At 40.5% G+C, this 21859-nt stretch overlaps 1 protein-coding gene across 23 annotated transcripts in view; it reads left to right on the top strand.

Annotated features, from left to right (window-relative positions):
- rbfox3a (RNA binding fox-1 homolog 3a) overlaps positions 1–21859 on the top strand; it is a 1527015-nt gene that overhangs the window by 1481648 nt on the left and 23508 nt on the right. For all 23 annotated transcript variants that reach the window (XM_072558494.1, XM_072558496.1, XM_072558499.1 and 20 more), the window contains one exon: positions 8695–8762. In XM_072558494.1, coding sequence (XP_072414595.1) covers positions 8695–8762 — 68 coding nt within the window. The remainder of the gene's footprint in view (positions 1–8694; positions 8763–21859) is intronic.

Here is a 21859-nt window from a genome sequence, read left to right on the forward strand (position 1 = left end):
TGAGATTTAAGATGGAGTGTTCCAAATCATAAGCTGTGATCCCCCATGAGGTCACAAGGCAAGCAACTGAGGCTGTGAGCTCCCAGTCCTCTGCGGCAGCAGTACTGATCACACAGGTGGAACACCCCTGGGATTAGCCCCCTTGGTGTGTGTGTGTATGTGAATTATTTTCTTGCCTTGGTCTTGTGAGTGTGGTCCAATGAGCCTCCTCCAAGGCCGTTTTATTTCTTCCAATAGAACATAATGGTAGATGGGAAAAAAAGCAAGCAACCAACTGCAGCAACCCCCCCCCCCCCCCCCCCCCCCACTCCCCAGCTCTCACAACTCTACTTCCATTTGCTCTCACTGTCCTCCCTGGTAGACAAACAGAAGGCTGGAAGAGCAGAGCAAGTCAGGCAGCGTCAGGAGGTGGAGAAGTCTGATGTTCCGAGAAGGGTCATACCCGAAACATTGACTTCTCCACCTCCTGATGTTTCCTGGCTTGCTGTGCTCTTCCAGCCTTCTGTTTGTCTCCTTTTGGATTCCAGCATCTGCATTTTTTTTTGTCTCTCACTGTCCTTCCTCACAGCTTTACTTCTGACTGTCGGAACCCTCAATGTTTTTCTTTATGTTTTACCATTTTTAGTTTTGAGCTGTGAACTGACAGCTGAAGGTGACCTTTGAGCTGTGATCAGCGCTTGTGTTTCCTTTAAAACAAAAGACAAACTGATAGTCGCATATGACTCTCCAACTCTTACCATGCCCCTAAAATACAACATCCCCTGCCCTACCCTCCTCTGTGAGCTCTATTCTCCTGTCCCTTTGGAATCTCTGCAGAATGGGCCACAGTGGTGGGGGGGGAAAAAGTTGAGTAGCACTGATTTAAGACAAACAGTTTAGGTTCTGAGTTGGATATCGACAATGTCAATGTTTCTAGCAGGAATAGATGAATTGCCTGAAAAATGTTGAGGAAGTGAGGACTGCAGATGCTGAAGATCAGAGCTGAAAATGTGTTGCTGGAAAAGCGCAGCAGGTCAGGCAGCATCCAAGGAGCAGGAGAATCGACATTTCGGGCATGAGCCCTTCTTCAAGAATGAGGAAAGTGTGTCCAGCAGGCTAAGATAAAAGGTAGGGAGGAGGGACTTGGGGGAGGGATGTTGGAAATGCGATAGGTGGAAGGAGGTTAAGGTAAGGGTGATAGGCCGGAGTGGGGGTGGGGGCGGAGAGGTCAGGAAGAAGATTGCAGGTTAAAAAGATGGTGCTGAGTTCGAGGGTTGGGACTGGGACAAGGTGGGGGGAGGGGAAATGAGGAAACTGGAGAAGTCTGAGTTCATCCCTTGTGGTTGGAGGGGTCCGAGGCAGAAGATGAGACGGTCTACCTCCAGCCATCGTGTTGCCATGGTCTGGCGATGGAGGAGTCCAAGGACCTGCATGTGCTTGGTGGAGTGGGAGGGGGAGTTGAAGTGTTGAGCCACGGAGTGGTTGGGTTGGTTAGTCCGGGTGTCCCAGAGGGAGTGGAGGTTGGGTTGGTGGGGGTGTGGACCTGACGAGGGAGTCTCCGAATTAACACGGACATTTACTATAAACTGATCGGCTCCCACAGCTACCTAGACTACACCTCCTCCCACCCTTCCCCCTGTAAAAACGCCATCCCATATTCCCAATTCCTTCATCTCCACCGCATCGGCTCCCAGGAGGACCAGTTCCAATACCAAACAACCCAGATGGCCTCTTTCTTCAAAGACCGCAAATTCCCCCCAGACGTGGTCGACGATGCTCTCTACCGCATCTCCTCCACTTCCCACTCCTCCACCCTTGAGCCCTGCCCCTCCAATCACCACCAGGAGATAACCCCACTGGTCCTCACCTACTACCCCACCAACCTCCATATACATCGTATCACCTCCAAACGGACCCACCACCAGGGATATATTTCCCTCCCCTCCCCTATCAGCGTTCCGAAAAGACCACTCCCTCCATGACTCCCTTGTCAGGTCCACACCCCCCACCAACCCAACCTCCACTCCGGGCACCTTCCCCTGCAACCGCAAGAAATGCAAAACCTGCGCCCACCCCTTACTTCCCTCCAAGGCCCCAAGGGATCCTTCCATATCCACCATAAATTCACCTGCACCTCCACACACATCATTTACTGCATCCGCTGCACCCAATGTGGCCTCCTCTATATTGGGGAGACAGGCCACCTACTTGCGGTGCGTCTCAGAGAACACCTCTGGGACACCCGGACCAACCAACCCAACCGCCCTGTGGCTGAACACTTCAACTCCCCCTCCCAGTCCACCAAGGACATGCAGGTCCTTGGACTCCTCCATCGTCAGACCATAGCAACACGACGGTTGGAGGAAGAGCGCCTCATAGTCCACCTAGGAACCCTCCAACCACAAGGGATGAACTCAGATTTCTCCAGTTTCCTCATTTCCCCTTCCCCCACCTTGTCTCAGTCCCAACCCTCGAACTCAGCACCATCTTCCTAACCTGCAAGCTTCTTCCTGACCTCTCCACCCCCCACCCTGACTCTGGCCTATCACCCTCACCTTAACCTCCTTCCACCTATCGCATTTCCAACACCCCTCCCCCAAGTCCCTCTTCCCTACCTTTTATCTTAGCCTGCTTGGCACACTTTCCTAATTTCTGAAGAAGGGCTCATGCCCGAAATGTCAATTCTCCTGCTCCTTGGATGCTGCCTGACCTGCTGCGCTTTTCCAGCAACACACTTTCAGCTCTGATAAATCTTGAGGTCTGTATTTGAATCTGGAGGGATGCTGATTAATGTGCCTAGTTGATCCACCAAATTCAGGTTTTGTTAGATTTCCCTGTTTCTGTACTCATTCCTGGAATGCATGGCTGAAGCAAATAAAGGAAAGTCATTTGCCGGTAAGGATGACAGCCTTGTCCTTAAATTTAAAAGGATGAAAATTCCAGAGAAACCTTTCTCTTAGAAATAAATACTCCCCAACTGGTTCACTTCAATTTTCTTTGCCTGATGCAATATGCTCAGGTGTAGGATCAGAAAACTCTGCCTGATGCCTTTTTGAAAGTAGTATTTAAAAGGTTGATCATTGTTGTGCTCTGTGCCTCTTTATGCCCTTTTTCGCAGATTTCCAGAAACCTTCGCCATCCTATTTGACTGGGGAAGACTTTGAAAATGTCTACCAGAAATTGATGATCCATTTTTTATAGCAGGATTGCAATTATTTTTCACAAAGCTTTTAATTAACTAGTTATTAAATCTTTTTTTCCTTCATTCTTCATGGTTTGTTTGATTGCCTCATTGTTATTCATTATCCATGACCAGAGCACCAAACTGTATGAGCAAAACCGTCTTATTGGACAAAAAATGTAACAGATAGCTTTCAGAATCCAGCTACAGTGAGAGTAGCTGTTGCTGATTGAGCATTTATTTCCACAGTAGATGTTGTGCTTTTCTATCACTGTTCCCTTACATTTTACTGCCACAGGCAGGCAAATTCTCCATATTTTCTTGGGTGCATGAATTCTGAGGTATTAAGTGATTTGTGACCATTGAATCTGTATGATTAAGACACTGTTATGACAATGTTTTTTTTTGTAAAATGTGATTAGTTTAAGAATCATTTGCAAACAGTGCTCATTGTTGCTTAATAATTGAAATGGAGTGACTGGAAATAGCAGGTGCAACAAACTTCAGCTGAGACCAGTGAACAGGACATGGCTTACGGGCTGATTATATCATGTAGCCTACACAAAAATGACTAAAACAGCATATTTAAATAAATATCGTGCAAGTGCATAATGAAAAACATTTTATGTTTCTGGTCCATTTGACAAACTGCTGTCTTCCATTGCATCCAATATTAGTACTGTAATGGTTTTCGTGGAAACAAGTAGCCTCAGGCTGCTCTGCAGTGTGACATCCCAAAGGGATCTCATTCAAACAGAGGCTGTCTCTTGGAAGCTCATGCAGCAAGTTGAGTTCCTTCATTACCATCAGTACTAAAGAGATCGTCACATTCCCATGCTATAAAAAGTATTCTCTAAAACATTAGCTGTAAATTAAACAAGAACTGGAATTTGTGGTTGAAACAGAATACATAATGAAAAGGTTTAGGATCAAATGAGTAAACTTTCCTGTATATCACAACCAAGAGGCATGTGGAAACAGGGCAAAAAGTGGATAAGTAATGCAAAATAGTGAGGACACTCTGTTGCTAAATGACTATATTTCTAAATTTCCTCACTGATTTATGCCAGGTATTTGTGCTATCTCCTGATTGCATATGTCTCTGGGTGAAAATACTCAGCTGCTTGCCTCATTATAGTGGATGCAGCCTTAATTTAATTTCCTGTAATTATACAGTTTTAGAAAGGATTTAAAATTATTAGAATTTTTGGTACAGCAGGAAACAAAGGCTTACTTCTGATACTTTCCTGCAATTTTTAAATTTATCCTCACTGAGATCTGCTGTGGTATTTTGTTTTTCTGAATGCATTTTGTGGCATTCAGTATGTGTGACATTAAAAATTGGAAAGCTTCCTCGATTGCAAGTTCTTAAACAAGCTGTGCCTAATGTCTGTGACTAATGATTCAATGGCTTCAAACTCGAATTTTTATTCCTAAAGAAATATGGTCTGAGTTCTATGCTTCCCTCAGGTCCCAATTCTTTACACTGATTTAAGCCAAATTTTACAAACCAGCACATGCTAAAAAGATTGGCATGAAATGTATGCACAACCATGATGGGTCAAATGGCCTGCATCCCTGCTGTGTTGTACATCGATTTGCATAAATGTGACATTATTTTAAAGAGTGTGTAAGCAAGTGTGATTTCAGGTGAAATTTCATGTTTGAAATCCCAAAGGGAAATTTCCCTCAAAAGTTCTGACATTCCTAAGTTTAACAGTGTCATATTGAATATGACATGCATGGAGCAATAAATGAATTGATTAGAAATTATTGATTCAGTTTTATTCATTGAACTTTAGCCAGATTCTCACTGAACAACAGGATTTTGGTGTGTGTAAGTAGTTTGAGATTTTTACTATTGTACAGAACCTCATCTGCTATATGCCCTGTAGACGCATCTAGAAGCTAGACTTGAAAATGTACCTACTTTGCCAAGGTCAAGTTATTTTCGGATTTCCAGTGAATCTTGTGAGAATACACCAACTATAAAGTCGGTGTAAATCAGTATGAACAGTAAGGAGTCAAGAAAAGCATTAAAACTATTGAATGAAAAATAAAGCTTCAACTCATTTATGCACTCTCGGCACATGTTTAATTACCCGCAATTGAGGAAGTTTTGGGATTTTTTGTGCTGTAAAATGCAAGCAACATACAGTAAAGACAATCTCAGTGATGACAAACTTAAGGAAAGACTCAATTGCAACATGCATTAAAAAAGCATATTCCTTGCTTCACCCAAAAATCTGCTCGCAATTTGAAGAAAAGCTTTGAGCAAACACTGCAGGAAATTCATGCGGGAGGTTTTGTAATTTCAACGCATGATCAGTTTTAAAGGTCTAAATTTTTTGAATGGGGAAATTGATCATAAAAGATTGAAGAAGTGTATCCAAGCACTTTATTTACTCATGTGACCTTAGCAACCATCTTACTGATTTGCACGGCAAATAAAAGGGACGTTCAAAGTTTTTGTACTTTTATTTTGCAAACTACATTTCCCCACCCTCCACAGTGAAAGTTTGATGTGTATTTTGGCCACTTATTTGGAGAGCTTGCACACCACTGTATGATATTAACTTGTTCTCAAGCCCAGTGTGCTCCAGATTGTGTTTTTTTAGGGGGGGGTTAAAAAAGGATCAACTGTAATTTATCTGAATGGCAGAGCTAGCCCGTGATGCTGACTGGTCTATTTTGCTCCCCAATGATCCTAGGCTAGAGAAAACAGCTGTAACTATGCAAGAACACATCATTGTAAATTGGATTTAATGGCAAAGGAATGACTAAGACATCAATGTCGTTTTAATCAGAATGGCCATTTAAAAATGGTACTGCCTATGGAGAACCAGATGATATAAAACTGTTGCCTGACCGCTGTGAACCGGATTAGTACATCCCAGGGTGTAGTCCCCTTGGTACCTACCAAGTGTACAGAGCAAATTAAGTTTTAATATATTTCATCCAATTCCTATATAAGGGATTCCACAGCAACATGTTACCTCCAGCTGAGAGACATTAATTGACATTGTAGCAAATAAAAACTCAACTTTATTTTGGACAGGTTGTAATTAAAATATCATGATGGAGAGGGCAGCAGCTATGTGTGTTTTGTAACGGGATCTGAACCCAGTTCATCAGTGTACAAAATGAAAATTGTCACAGATTTATAGGCTGCAGTAGATTGTGAAGAAACACCCATTAACCTTCGGGAGGAGGGCCGCTGTTTAGGAATCGTTTAAGATCCTTGTGAAAGGTTTATGAGAGATTTATTTGAAGAGCTGTATAATTGAAGCTATCTACAGGATGATTTCTCTTACCTTTTAATTTAATTTCTAGGTTAATATTTTTAAAAAATCCCATCTGAATGTTAATGAGCCTAAAACTCCCATAAGGGGGAGGGAGGGGATGACTTTATTAGATAGGCAGCCCTCTGTGGACCCAACAATACCCAGTTCCATTCATTCAATTGCTGTTTAAAAAGTGAATGAGATGGCATGATGCCAGGGACCCAGGCTGCAGTCCCTGTGTTTTAATTAACACTGCGCTTAGCACAGTATATGAGGGGTTTAACAGTATTGAGGTTTCAGATCGATCAGTCACTGCCATGCTCACTGCATCTTCTATCGAAATCTCTGCAGTGTCTGATTCCCATTCTGAACACACTGCTGAGACACTAAACACTTCACCAGCCCCCACCTGCTTCGCCAAAGCTTCAGCATTGCAGCCCATGCAGGGCTGTTCATCCATTAGCGCTTATCAGTTCTGCTCCCTAGCATCTGGATGTTACTATTTTCTTAATACAAAACAATGAGAAGTCACTTCTTTTATTAGGAAAACCTGCCAGCCATCACTCCAATCCCAAATTCAAATCCCTCCTCATGAATTGACGGGAAGCTCAGTGGTTAGCACTGCTTTCTCACAGCACTTGGGAACTGGATTTGATTCCAGCTTTGGGTGACTGTGTGGAGTCTGCATGTTCACCTTGTGTTTGTGTGGTTGCTCCAGTTTCATCCCACAGCCCAAATATGTGCAAGTTAGGTGGACTGGCCATGCTAAATTGTCTGTAATGTCCAGCGATGTACAGGCTTGGTGCGTTAGCCATGGTCAAGGTAGGGTTACAGGATAGGGTAGGGAGCTGGATCTGGGTGGGACGCTCTTCAAAAGAATAGTGCAACTTTGATGGGCTGAATGGCATCTTGCTGCACTGCTAGGATCCTATAATTCTAGTTTCAGGAGCCCACTGATAAATCATAAGGATTTATTTTCAACAAATATATCAGTTACAGGTTTGAATGGTCATTGTTAAAGCACAGAATGAATGTTCAAGTCATGAAACACTATGAGATGAATCTGAACCCAGTTAACACTTCATCCTTGTTGTTGAAATTGAGCATGTTACTCCCTTGGTTCTTCTCACTGTTTCTGGCAAGGCTGGGTAATTTGTTTTTAATGTCATCAGTGATATTCTGTTACAGACTCTGACCAGAATTGGGAGGACAGATGCTGTGGCTTCTCTACCATTTTAAAGCTGACAGCAGCAGGATTTGTAACGCTGCCACAAAACATTTAAATTGTTTTCTTTAGACTGGTGTTAGCAATTAGTGTATTGGAGAGGGCAAGATGGATAGTTCCAGGGCATGTCAATACTCCAGTGTGGTTCTAAAGAAAATCCATGTGTTATTTAATGATAGCTTAGCTGGAGCAGCACTACCAAATTCATAACATCTTTTTTTTTAAGAGTTAGTAAAACATTGGAAAACTTGACTTCCACTTCTGAACCACACATTGAACAAGCACTAATAACATATTCTGAGGAGCAGATATAGGGCACACTTCTATAAGGATTCAGAAGCTAATATTTCTTCCAACAAACCCTAAGTCTTCCCAGAAAAATATATAGTTATTAGAAAAGTCCCATGTAATTAACAACAGAAGGTATCCTTTGGCACTAGATTTCTAATTCTGTGTTTATACTTTTTAATCTTTAAGAGCCTACATAAGTCACTAGGGAAAGTGAGCGGGTTTAGTGTGTTACAGACAAGGATTAACTTTGTTTGCTTTCTAAAGTGCCTGTTGTTTTCACGGATACTTTGTCACCTGAGAAAGGAGATAGTCAATTGTCAAAAGCAGCAGTTCATATTGGGATACAACTGTACAGGTCTCTCGGTCTTCGCCGGAACTTATATACCAGCATTGTATTTTGCACCAACTTAAAAGAATTCTTTTCATGAGGAATTTTTCCTGGGCAAATGCTTAGTAGCAATAATGACCTAACAAATTGATGTTCACGAGAGTACAGTAAGTAGCACAATCTCAACAGGTCAGCAATTCTTTCCATCCAAATTAATTGCACCTCAGATCTAGATGGCGCCAATCAGCCCTGCTCGTGGTTTGCCTGCATCTCCGGGTTGTGACTATTTGCAGAGCCTTTACTTTCCTGACCATTTCATTGCCTCCATCTTACAGACTAAGCATCATTTGCCACAGTATTAATCTATTCAACACCATCTATAATCAAGCTCTTCTTTCTATTCCAGGGAGGCTATGCAGCATACAGATATGCCCAGCCTGCTGCAGCTGCTGCCGCCGCAGCATACAGTGACAGGTATGACAATCCAGCAAGCACCACTTTATTTATTGGCTCACTCCTTTGCTCACCCCTTACATTTATCTCAAAGTCCGGATGAGAACAACAAGTTCTTCCTGAGCGTTCTGAAACTCTCTCTTTATATATAAATATTGCCAGGCAGAATTTTCTCCTGTAGGCGGAAGCATCATTGTTTCCCACTCACTGTTGGTTAAGCTCCACCATGTCAGTGGAATCTTACAAATTCGGTCAAAAGTGTTGGCAGATGTTATCAAGGGAAAAAGCTAATGGCAAAGTAATGACCGTTAAATAATGTATGTAAATATATTTGTAAAGAATTTGAGGCTTGTTGCAGTTGTGTGGAACAGTGGAGCAATTTAAACTGAGAATCACTGGCTAATTGATTCAAACCTCAGCTTAAATTCAGGCATAGATTTAAATTCAAGTTGGTTATGTGAAGAGCACTATAAATGAAGAAAGAAATAAATGGCATTTATTCAATTCTCTTATGCTCTTATAATTGGATTATGTAGAACTGGCCAAGAGTTTGCTGTTTTGAAACTCTGATCCAAGGATAAGGTGTTGTGATAATAGAAATCGCATTGATGGATTTATGATCTATTATAATGACATGTCAAACAGATTAAAGCACAGAGCCTGGAGCAGACTGAAAAGAAGAGCTGACATCCAGAAGCCAGATTTTATGAATGAAAACAAATCCATGAACAGCCTGGACCACTGGCTGTCCACATTGCAGGTCGCATTGTCTACAATTTTTCAACCATGAATTTTAGCAGATTACAGATTGTGGGCAGTACGCCCATGGTTTCTGAATATGTCTGGCCAGTGGTCAAGGCCTCCCACTGATAGCATACATTTGTCATAAACTGCTGGACCAAAACTTGAGCAGTTTATCACTGTCACTTTAACCCTGAGATTCGGTACTGACTTGGAGGTACGTTTTGGTGTGTGATACTCGAAAATTGCAGCTTCTACCTTTTTCACTCCTGGCTGAGAATGCAGCAAACAAAACATGCTTTTCCAAACAGATTATTACATCTGGAAATGAGCAGGATCTGCATTGTAAAATGCATTTTAAGTTATAACCATATTGCCATTGATGCCGTGAGTGTGCATCTCTGAATCCAATTGTCAGCTGGTAAAGGAGCAATTGTGCTGTAATCTGGATCATCTTTAAATTCTGCGGTAAGGGCAATATTCTTTTAAATGACAGCAATTCTTTGTTTGTTACAAAGCCATGGTACTCTAGTAGTTGCCACACAGATAATTCCCTAAGATCTGACGTGATAAATCAAAGGCTGGCTCAAGTCAATACCAAAGCATTATGTAGAAAGATCAGGATCACAACTTTCTCCTGCACAAAACCTCTTTCATTATCATATCTTCATGATAGAATAAGTGCTTGATGCGATAGTAATAAAGTTAGGTTTTTCACAAAAAGGAATTAAAAATCATGTTGAATTGTTGCTCTAAATGAAGATTATCATATTGGTGCCTGTTGACGTGAATGAAACTTAATAACAGGCCCAGCTATGATGTCACCTATCTTATATTCTGCCTTACATTTTAACCCCACCATCTCAGGGTTAGGGATAAACCGTTCATGCCTTTTCCATGTGGTTTTGAGTTTTAGCAATGTTCAAACTATTTTAAATTGTTTTTCTTCCTCTTTTTTGGGAACCCATCACTCGAAAGTTTTACGCTGGAAATTAAATCTGAAAAATAGGAAAACCTGTGAGTGGTAAAAACTGGCTTTGACTACCTAGAGGAATATATACATGCTGTTTTTAGATGTAGAATCATACAATGAGAAAGGGTTAATTCATCACCTTGTAGATTAATCTTTCGGGAAAATTGACCGAAATATGCTTGAATTTTCCTTTAATTTTGGGAACTATATAGTTCAATCAAAACCCATTCCCTTAAACCTAAGGAAACTGAAGGCAGGAGGGGAATGTTGCTTGTGGTAGCTTGAGAAAATACATTAAAAAACATGATGGTGGTCAGGCATTGGCTACGACTGAAAGAATTGATACATGATTTGTAATAATATAAAAAAATCCAACATGGAAAGTGAATCAACTATAACTACTAAAGGAAGTTAAGGATCGTAATAGATGAAAGAAGGAGGTTATAAATTTATTAAAAAGCAGGAAGTGTTGGAGATACTCAGCACATTTGGTCGAATCTGTGGAACACGAAACAGAGTTAATGCTTCAAGTCTAATGTGACTCTTCTTTGGAACCCCTATTAGACTCATGTAAACTCTCTTTCTGTCTCTCCACAGATGCTGCCATACCTGTAAAGCAGCTCCAGCGTCTTGTGTTTTTATTTCATATTTTCAGCGTCCGCAGTATTTTGCTTTTGTGTTGGTATATCTGAGGATTGGGAGCATTTTAGAATTTAGACAAAGCAGAACCAAAAAAAAAAATCAAAAGAAGGTAAAAATAAAGGTAAACTAGCAAGAAGCATAGGAATGTAAAAAGGAAGAAAAACATAGACAAATGGGGTCCACTGCAGGCAGAGTCAGGATAATTTCTAATGGTACATAGCGAAGAATGTCAAAAATAGCTTTGCATCTGTCTTCACTGAGGGAGAAACAAAAAATCTCCCAGAAACAATAAAGTACAAGGCATTAGTGAGAACGAGGAACTGACGGATTTGTTTTTCATAAAGTAGTATTGGAGAAATTAATGGGACTATAAGTTAACAAAGCCCCAAGACCTGATAAAATGCATCACAAACTATTGAAAGAGGTGGCCATTTAAATTGTGGGTGCATTGGTGATCATCTGTCAAGATTCTCTTAGATGTTGGAGTGGTGTCTCCAGATTGGGCAGTTATAAATGTAACTCCACCGTTGAGGAAAGGAAACAGAGAGAAAAGAAAGGACCACCAACCTATTCGCCAACTGTCAGTTGTAGGAAAAATATAGAGTCCACTAAAGAATGTGATAACCAGATATTTATAAAATAGAAATCTGATTGGGAAAAGCAATCAGGATTTATGAATGGAAAGTCATGCTTGACAAACTTGATGGAAGTTTTATTGTGAATGCTACGAGCAGAGTAGACAAAGGTCATCATATGAATATAGAAAATAGTGGCAGAAATAGATCATTCAGACTCTCAAGCCTGCTCTACCATTCAATAAAATCCTATCTAATCCCGATAACTGTTGAATCCCTTGCCTAACAATAACCTATCTACTTCCATCTTACAAATGTTTGATGATCCCTCTTACACGGCTTTCTAAGGCAGATAGTTCCAACGCTGCACAACCCTCAGAGAGAAAACAGAAGTCCTTATCTATCCAAAAAAGGTGATCCTAATTTTGAAAGAGTGTCTCCTCCCTGTGGACAGCCAATGGATGTGATATATTTGAAGTTTCATAAGATCCCATGCAAGAGTTTTAACAAACAAAATTAGAGCATATGGGACAGGAGGTAATGTACTGGCATGTACTGAAGATTGGTTAACAGGAAAGATGACTGGGTTATTCTTAGGTTGGGCCATAACTACTGGAGCTCCATGAAGATCAATGCTTGGGCCCAAGCTGTTCACAATTTATGCTTGGGGATCGAACATAGTTTATGGATGATGATGTGAGTTGTGAGGGGGATGCAAACAGTCATCATGAGATTTGGAGGTGCTGGGTCAGTGGGCAAGATAGGGCAGATAGGGTCTTATATGGATACAGAGGAGGTTGTTCACATTGCTAGAAGGAACAGAAGTGTAAAGTATTTCTTAAGTAGTGAGAGTTGAAGTACAAGGGGACCTAGTGTCCTTGTTCATTACGCACTGAAAGCTACCATACAGGTGGAGTTAGTAATGAGCAAGGGAATTGCAGAACTCTCCACTGAGTAGAGATTGAGGACACTGGACATGTAGCCCCTAGTGTTAAGAAGACTGGGCAAAGGGGTGGGTCTCATTGCAATTTTTGATGTCCTCAAAGAGATAGATGGACAGGTTAGATGAAAAAAAAGACATTTGCTGTGGCTGTGGGGACTAGAAGCAAGGGACATAAGCTCAGAATTAGGGACAAACCATCTCAAACTGAGTTGAGGAGGAATTTCTTCACTTGGAAGCTGAGATTCTGAACTCTGGAGAACTGTCTAAGCTTACTCTTTGAATACGTTCAAACACAAATTGAAGATTTCAAGGTACTATTGACATCAAGTATATGGTGATAGCATGGGAGCAAGGTGTTGAGGTAGATGATCAGCCATGTTCTCGAATGGCAGTACAGGTCTGGAGTGTGATTGGCCTACTACTGATCCGAAGTTTGAATAAAACGCCTTCAACCTTATTATTAATTAAACTGAAATAGAGTAGAATCTCATTTTTTTGTTCCTGCTTTGTAGGTTGTGAAGTAAACTAACAATGACAGCAGCATAGAATGACATGACCTGGAACATAAGTGGACTTTAATGGGAAACACTGACCAGTTGACCACCGATAGCTGCATTGGCAATAGCACTGAGACAATCTTTGTCTATCTTCGGGGCTGAGTAGACCCCAAGTGTGAGATTTCTGATTGCAAGGCAGTTCACCATCTGGCAAAAGGCAGACCACATTTTGATGTGTTAATATACACACATCATAGTGGTTACTTGGTTTAATCCAGAGTTCAGATTCAAATAACAACTAGTTTGCAAAGTTTTAAATCAGCCAGTGAAGATCACTGTGCAATGGGAACCTCAGTCAGGTTGATCAGGTCCAAAAAGCAACTCATAGCTACTAGCTGAGCATGAGTTTGTTACTAAACTACTTCAATCAATTGTTATCCTGGTTTCTGCATCAAGTACTACTTGCTAACTGAAGGCTTCAACTGAAGTAGTGGGGTGCAAAATAAAATGTTACTGGGATCAGTCCCACCTCCAAAAAAAAATCAAGGGATGTAAGGTGAAATGAGATATGTAAATGAGTGAGAATGGAATACAAGGTGATAGTGACAGGGTTAGATGAGGATGAGAAGAGAGTGAACCCCGGGCAGTAACAATTTGGACTAATGTGTCTGCAACCATGCCTCGAATTCTATGTAAGCATATCTTCTGCCTTCTGCTGTTCAGAAGTCATTTAACAAAGATTGCAGTTTGATTGTCCTATATTCCTACTGACAAAATAAATAAAATATGGCAAAAGATGATGGCAATGAAAATCAAGCTGCTAATATGATATAAAAAACATATTTACGCACCCAGTAATATTCAATCAAGTGTCACTTTCACCAGTAATAAATTTGTAACGTTCCATTAGTGATTATTGGCTTTTCTAGAAAGCCAGTGGAAAAAAGGAATTTGTTTTTCCACCAACCTTCATTCACTGTTTGTGTGAATAGTTGAGTCCCTGATGTGATTGGGATTATGAAGTTGGTTATTTTATTGGCTGCTGCTACTAATTGAGGGAGAACGATGCACTTGCTTCTGAAGAAGCTCTGGGAAAATATTTGAAACAAGAAATTCCTCTGTGGTCATAGAAATCTTCCTTTGTCTTGTAACCTTTGTGTCTCCTCTTTGTGAAAGTGGTTTTTCCACGTGGAATTTCATGGGTAAGAGGTTGTAATAAGAACATTTTTACACATTTCAAACAATAAGGAACCATATTTCAAGTGCAACCTCGTACTGAGCTGAAAGCTATTCCTCACCCCTCTAGCTCCCCAGGGAAATGTGTATTCCAATAGGATTGTCTCAAATATTTCACTGATTTGCATGGAATATAATGTGCTGGTAGAAGATGTGGATGGACTGGGTAAGTTAAAGAAGATTGTTTGCAAACCATATTCTTCAATTCAATTTGTGAGAATGTTCCCTCATTCACTGCTGGAAACATCAAATTATCTGACAAAAATAGAGATTCTACTTGATGCAGTTCCGGGCACTGTGAAGATTACTATAGTTTTCTGATCATTTAAATGTTACAACTGATATGTCACAATGTAAATATTGGAATAGCAATCTAAGATTAATGATCTAATCTGCAGATAAGATCAGATGTACCATTCTAAATATTAGGAAAGATTGCCATCAATTTGATTTTTATTACAGGTTCCAAATAACATAAACATCAAGAATGAATTTGACCATGTCATTATCACAGCGAACTGATGACAATTTAAGAATGATAGAGGATACTTGATAAATTAGAGTTCATTCGATTGATTACAATCTGCTCATAACCTAGGACAATGATAAATATTATTAAACAAAAATTAAAACAATCTTTCTTCCTGTTTAAGTGTTTAAAAAATATCAAAATATGTTAATAAATATCAGTATTTATGAATTCCTTGTAAACTCCCAAGAGTGTGTACATAAGGCTCCCAGTAGGGTTTACATTAAAACACACAGAAATGGTCACAGGATAGAAACAACTTCACTGCCTAATGTTGTCAGAGCTTCATGTTTTCCATTATACAGTCAATATACTTCTCCTCAAAAAGGCTATTTTTTTTTTGTATTTTGATCTACATCACATACCGAGCGTGTTTATGACTTGATGACTGTGTCTGCAGACTTACAATTTTTCAATCTATTACAGTCCCTCAAAGCTTTAACAATTGGCAACCATATTCTTCTCGATATTGTTTTGGAGAAGAACCAAAACATTCTTAAGTCATTTTGTTGGCAGTCAGTGACTTCAGGCAAAAACCAATGAAGAGAATTGCAAGGAAATTGTCTTTGGAGTGATTTCAGTATCTCTATTTGAAGACATGAAAGTTTTTTTTTTGCACAAATCCAGGCTTCAGAATAGTTTCTGTTGTGAATAATGTTGACAGCAAGGCAAAAAGTTGTGAATGCATTGACAGAATTGCAGTTCTTAATGTCAGGACTTTAAAAATGGAAATGCAAAATGTGGACATGGGTTCACACCTTCATTTACAGAAATCTTTCATGTGATAAATCTAGATATTGTGTAACTGTTTGTAAAGGAACAGGAATGTGGAAATGTAAGTGTGACCAAGTCATGACAGGAGATAAATATTCGATAGAAAGCCATACCTACAGCAAGATTTTTTGCCTAGAAGTCCAATTTGAAATCACTGTTCCTGGAGGGCGAGCCATCCAAGAATGCTAAAGGAGCAATGGAGGCAGTAACTATAATTTGCCAAGAATGTTTGGAATCAGGAACTGTGCCAAAGGACAAATGCTATGTCTGTTACTCAAAAAAAAAGCGGAAATGGTGAGCAGGGAAATAATCAGCCTATCCATTTTACCTCATTTCAGGTTTGTTATGAAATGTAATTGGTTCACGTCTTATTTTCAAAATCTCCATACAGCTTTGGCACAAATAGAAACAGACTTTAGATATATCTTTACTTTGTCTAACACTTTCTATGCCATGTTTCGGTTCGTCCTTTTAAGACAGCAATGTTCCTTCAGAGACATTGCTGACTGTATCACACTGAGTAAGTTTGCCAGTTTGAAGGATGCACCATTTTAAATGGTTTGCCCAGATTTTTTTAAAAATTGATTTATTCGAATATGGGTGCTTTCCTTCTTTTAAACTATCCCAGCCATTTACCCTTTCACATAAATTCTCTTAAGCAGAAAAATGCTTGAATTAAATGCGTACAACATTCAATGAATTACATCACTGGTAGCACGGTTGACTTGATTCCTTCAGAATGCCCTATTTCTGGGCAAGGGCTGCTTTGTTATTTGCTCTAGCCTTGTTAACTGCAGCACACCGACCTCATTTGCAGTCTGTCACTTTAAAGAAGCATCCATAATATTGTCTTGTATGCTGGCAATCATTCGGATCAATACATTCAATGTTTTTAAAAGTTTTGTCTTCAACAAAAACGGATGAAACTGCAGAATTCTGCTGTAACTGATGGCATGGGCCTTCCCAGAACTCTCATTTATTTTTATCAGTGAGGTCAGTGGATTCTGTCAAAAGAGTCAGCTAAAGGCAAAGCTGTGGTTTTTAAATGGATTGAGAACAAATGTACAATTAAGAGTTATTTATCGGCTATAACATGGTCACAGTGAAAAGACGAAATTATCTAGACTCTTCCAAACTGTGGTTACATTCAAAGATAGGGACCAAACAGTTCAGATGATCTTAAAGCTAGTTTTCAATCCTTGGGATAACAAAAGTCGAGAAAGGATTTTACTCATTGCTAGCTCCTCAAAAGAAATTAGCATTCTGTCACGTTTATTCAGAAGCTGTAACTCTGTGAAGTTATACTGACAATTTATTTCCCGTTATTTGCCAGTTTCTTTCCTTTTGTTTCCTTGACTTCCTTTCTCAGCAGTGACAACTCTTTACTTGAGTATTGTTCCACAAGGTACCAGCAGTTCTCCAGGGTTTATCCCTAAGTAGTCATTCTTGTGATTATTATGTCTAGGTGCCTGAAGACCAGATGAGCTCAATCTGATTCTCAACAGACATCTGTCATGCAAATATTCTAACATAGTTCACTGAAAAGTATTCAAGAACAGATATTTTCTGCTCCTCTGTACAGGCATGACAAAAGGGAAAAAGTATACAAGTCAAGTATGTCTCAGTTACTAGTTTAATGGTTTTTCAATCTGGAATGACCAGTTAACTCTGTGTGGATTAAATCTAAAAACCTGATTCTGTATGGCTTGTTCTAAGTTTAAAGCAACATACATCTCTGTGTTATTTATGTGTTCAAGTAACTCAGTCGATGAAGCCCACCTTTCCCTGGGTAGAACTGGAAAGCAACAGAGACACAGCATCATTGAGTAAACAGCTCGGAAACAGACCCTTCGGTCCAACTCATTCAGGCTGAACAGATATCCTAAACTGATCTAGTCCCATTTGCCAGCATTTGGCCCATATTCCACTAAATCCTTCCAATTCATATACCCATCCAAATGCCTTTCAAATGTTGTAATTGTACTATCACCACCACTTCTCTGACATCTCATTCCACACACACGCACTACCCTCTGTGTGAAACAGTTTCCCTCAGGTCCCTTTTAAATCTCTCTCCTCTCACCTTAAACTTATGCTCTTGAGTTTTGGGCTCTCACACCATGCCCCTCATGAATTTATAAATCTCTATAGGGTCACCCCTCAGCCTCCGATGCTCCAAGGAAAAAAGCCCCAGCCTCTTCAGTATCTCCCTGTAGCTCAAACCTTCCATCCCAGCAAATGCTTGTAAATCTTTTCTGAACCCTTCAAGTTTCACAACATTCTTCTTACAGCAGGGAGACCAGAATTGAATGCAGTATTCTCAAAGTGGCCTAACCAATGACCTGTACAGCTATAACATGACCTCCCAACTCCTTTACTCAAGGCACTGACCAATGGAGGTAACTATGTCAAATGCCTTCTTCGTCACCCTGTCTACCTGCGATTCCACTTTCACGGAACTATGCACCTGCACCCATAGGTCTTTTTGTTTGGCAACACTCCCAGGGCCCAATCATTAACTGTATAACTCCTGCCCTGTCTTGCCTTTCCAAAAATGCAGCACCTCACATTTATCAAATTTAACTCTATCTTCCACTCCTCGACTTATTGGCCCATCTAATCAAGGTCCTGTTGTACTGAGATAATCTTTATGTTTTATTACACAGTTCTCCACAGTTCATTGCTATCAGAGTGAACTAACTTCATGCGAGCATAAGGAATGCAGTGTAGTTATGTTTAGCACAGATTGCACAGGTTGCACTCAGCGTGCAAGCTTCAGAGATCAGTAGAAAGGGAACCCCAAATGAGCTCCATTGTAGAGGGGCCTCTGCAATGTTTTTTGACCATTGTATACACTTTGAAAAAAAGGATTACCTTGTATTGATTACAGGTTGAACTGGTTACTCAATGGTTCATGATTTGGAGGTGCCAGTGTGGGACTGGGGTGTACAAAGTTAAAAAAACACACAACACCAGCTTATTTGGAAGCATTAGCTTTCAGAGCACTGCTCTTTCATCAGGCGATTAAGATCGTAGAACACAGAATATCAGTTCCCTGATGACAGATGACTGACTTGGAGTGGTAAAAATGCAAGTCATATTGAAATCCACTGACATTAAAATAATTCGACTTGTTAGAAAATGTGAAAGATAGTGAAATGAAAGAACTTGTGTTAATTTTTGAAAGGCCTATACTTAGATGCACTTATTTTAATTCAAAACAGACATGATGTTTGCTGGTTAGTGAAAGTAAACCATGGTGTGTAGAAATTTAAATTTCGAGTAGTATTTCAGTCATGTTGAAAAACGTCCATATTACAAGGAGAAGTGCTGGATGTCTTGAAATGCATAGAAGTGGATAAATCCCCAGGACCTGATCAGGTGTACCCTTGAACTCTGTGGGAAGCTAGGGAAATGATTGCTAGGCCTCTTGCTGAGATATTTGCATCATTGACAGTCACAGGTAAAGTGTCGGAAGACTGGACATTGGCTAATGTGGTGCCACTGTTTAAGAAAGGTGGTAAGGACAAGCCAGGGAACTGTAGACCAGTGCGTTTGACGTCGGTGGTGGGCAGGTTGTTGGAGCAAAACCTGAGGGGCAGGATGTACATGTATTTGGAAAGGCAAGGACTGATTAGGGATAGTCAACATGACTTTGTGCGTGGGAAATCATATCTCACAAACTTGACTGAATTTTTTGAAGAAGCAACAAAGAGAATTGATAAGGGCAAAGTGGTAGATGTGATCTATATGGACTTCAGTAAGGCGTTCGACAAGGTACCCCATGGGAGACTGGTTAGCAAGTTTAGATCTCATGGAATACAGGGAGAACTAGCCATTTAGATACAGAACTGGCTTGAAGGTAGAAAACAGAGGGTGATGATAGACGGTTGTTTTTCAGACAGGAGGCCTGTGACCAGTGGAGTGCCACAAGGATCAGTGTCTTATTCCAGTGCCTTTCCTCATTTATATAAATGATTTGGATATGAGCATAACAGGTATACTTAGTAAGTTTGCAGATGATATGAACATTGGAGGTGTAGTTGACAGAGAGGAAGGTTACCTCAGATTACAATGGGATCTTGACCAGATGGGCCAATGGGCTAAGGAGTGGCAGATAAAGTCTAATTTAGATAAATGCGAGGTGTTGCATTTTGAGAAAGCAAATCTGAGCAGGACTAATACACTTAATTCCTGATGCTCATTCCTGATGAAGGCCTCCTGCCCGAAACATCGATTTTCCTGCTCCTCGGATACTGCCTGACCTGCTGTGCTTTTCCAGCACCACTCTAATCTTGACTCTAATCTCCAGTATCTGCAGTCCTCACTTTCACCTTATACACTAAATGGTAAGGTACTAGGGAGTGTTGCTGAACAAAGAGACCTTGGAGTGCAGGTTCATAGCTCCTTGAAAGTAGAGTCGCAGTTAGATAGGATAGTGAAGAAGGTGTTTGGTATGCTTTCCTTTCTTGGTCAGAGTCTTGAGTACAGGAGTTGGGAGGTCATGTTGCAGCTTTACAGGATATTGGTTAGGCCACTTTTGGAATATTGCATGCAATTCTGGACTCCTTCCTATCGGAAGGATATTGTGAAACTTGAAAGGGTTCAGAAAAGATTTACAAGGATGTTGCCAGGGTTGGAGGATTTGTGCTTTTGGGAGGGATTGATAGGCTAAGGCTGTTTTGCCTGGAGCATCGGAGGCTGAGGGGTAGCCTTTTCGAGGTTTTTTAAATCATGAGGGGCATGGATAGGATAAATAGGCAAGTCTTTTCCCTGGGGTGGGGAAGTCCAGAACTAGAGGACATAGGTTTAGGTTGAGAGGTGAAAGATTGTACCAGCCTCCATCACATCCTCTGGCAGCTCATTCCATACACGTACCATCCTCTGCGTGAAAACGTTGCCCCTTAAGTCTCTTTTATACCTTTCCCCTCTCACCCTAAACCTATTTGCTGAAATTGAAGAAAAAAAAAACAACTTGTTCAACCTTTCTTCATAGTTTCAACCTCTCAATTCTGATAGATTCATAAATCTCTTCTTGTACTTTCTCCAGTGCTTTGGTATTCATTTTTACAGGGTCGGGACCAAATTGTACACACACAACCACAAAACAATTCAGCCTTAAGACTCTAAATGAGAACAGGGACTTTGTTTTGACTATTTCTAGCACTATTGATATCATAGAATCCCCTACATTGTGGAAGTAAGCCATTTAGCCCACAGAGTCCATGCTGACCCAGCGAAGAGCATCCCATTCACACCCATCCCCCCTACCCTATCCCTATAACACTGCTTTTCCCATGGCTAACCCACCTCATCTGCGCATCCCTGGACATGATGAGCAATTTAGTTTGGCCAGTCCACCTAACCTACACATCATTGGACTATTGGAGGAAACTGGAGCACCTCGATGACATGGGGATAACGTACAAACTCCACACAGACAGTTGCCCGAGAGTGGAATCGAGCGTGGGTCCCTGACACTGAGAGGCTGCAGTGCTAACCACTGAGGAACTGTGCAACCCTAATTTGTATTGTTTCTATAGCTGTTTTTAATGATGTGTGTATGCCGAATCCTCACTCTGTGTAAGCCTCCATAAAAATTAGTTTCATTCCTTCAGTAGAGCAAGTTGGCCTCCTTATTCCTCCAAGTAAAATGAACCACCTCACAATTTTCTGTATCGTGGTTAATTTAGCATTTGTCTGCTCAGCAAACCTGTTTATCCTTCTCTGTATTTTGGTGCAGTCCTCTACAACAATATCTATACCTTCAATTTTGTACATTCTGGTAAATTTGGTGCAATATCTCCAATTTCTGAGCCTAACTCTTTTATGAATATTTACTTGTGACACATGAAGTCCAAAGAAGGAAAAACAATTTTTAATCACAGCCAATTTCACACTGTGTGAATATTAGCCTGCCGTATCAAATTATTTTGCTACTTTAACTGAGGCATTAACATGTTTATTTTAAATAAATTACTCCCTCTATTAAAATGGCAGGTAATAGAATTTCGCAGAAATACATTTTTCCATTAATATTCAAACAGTATAATGCCACAGCAGTAACCCAATTTACCAATCTAACTGCAACTTAAACCACGTTAAACCTGTTTGGAGTCATAGACTCATACAGTATGAAAGTAAACCCTTTGGTCCAACTCATCCAGGCTAATCATGTTCCCAAACTAAACTAGTCCCACTTGTCTGC

Source organism: Chiloscyllium punctatum, chromosome 39, assembly GCF_047496795.1.
Source record: "Chiloscyllium punctatum isolate Juve2018m chromosome 39, sChiPun1.3, whole genome shotgun sequence".
NCBI classification, from domain to species: Eukaryota; Metazoa; Chordata; class Chondrichthyes; order Orectolobiformes; family Hemiscylliidae; genus Chiloscyllium; species Chiloscyllium punctatum.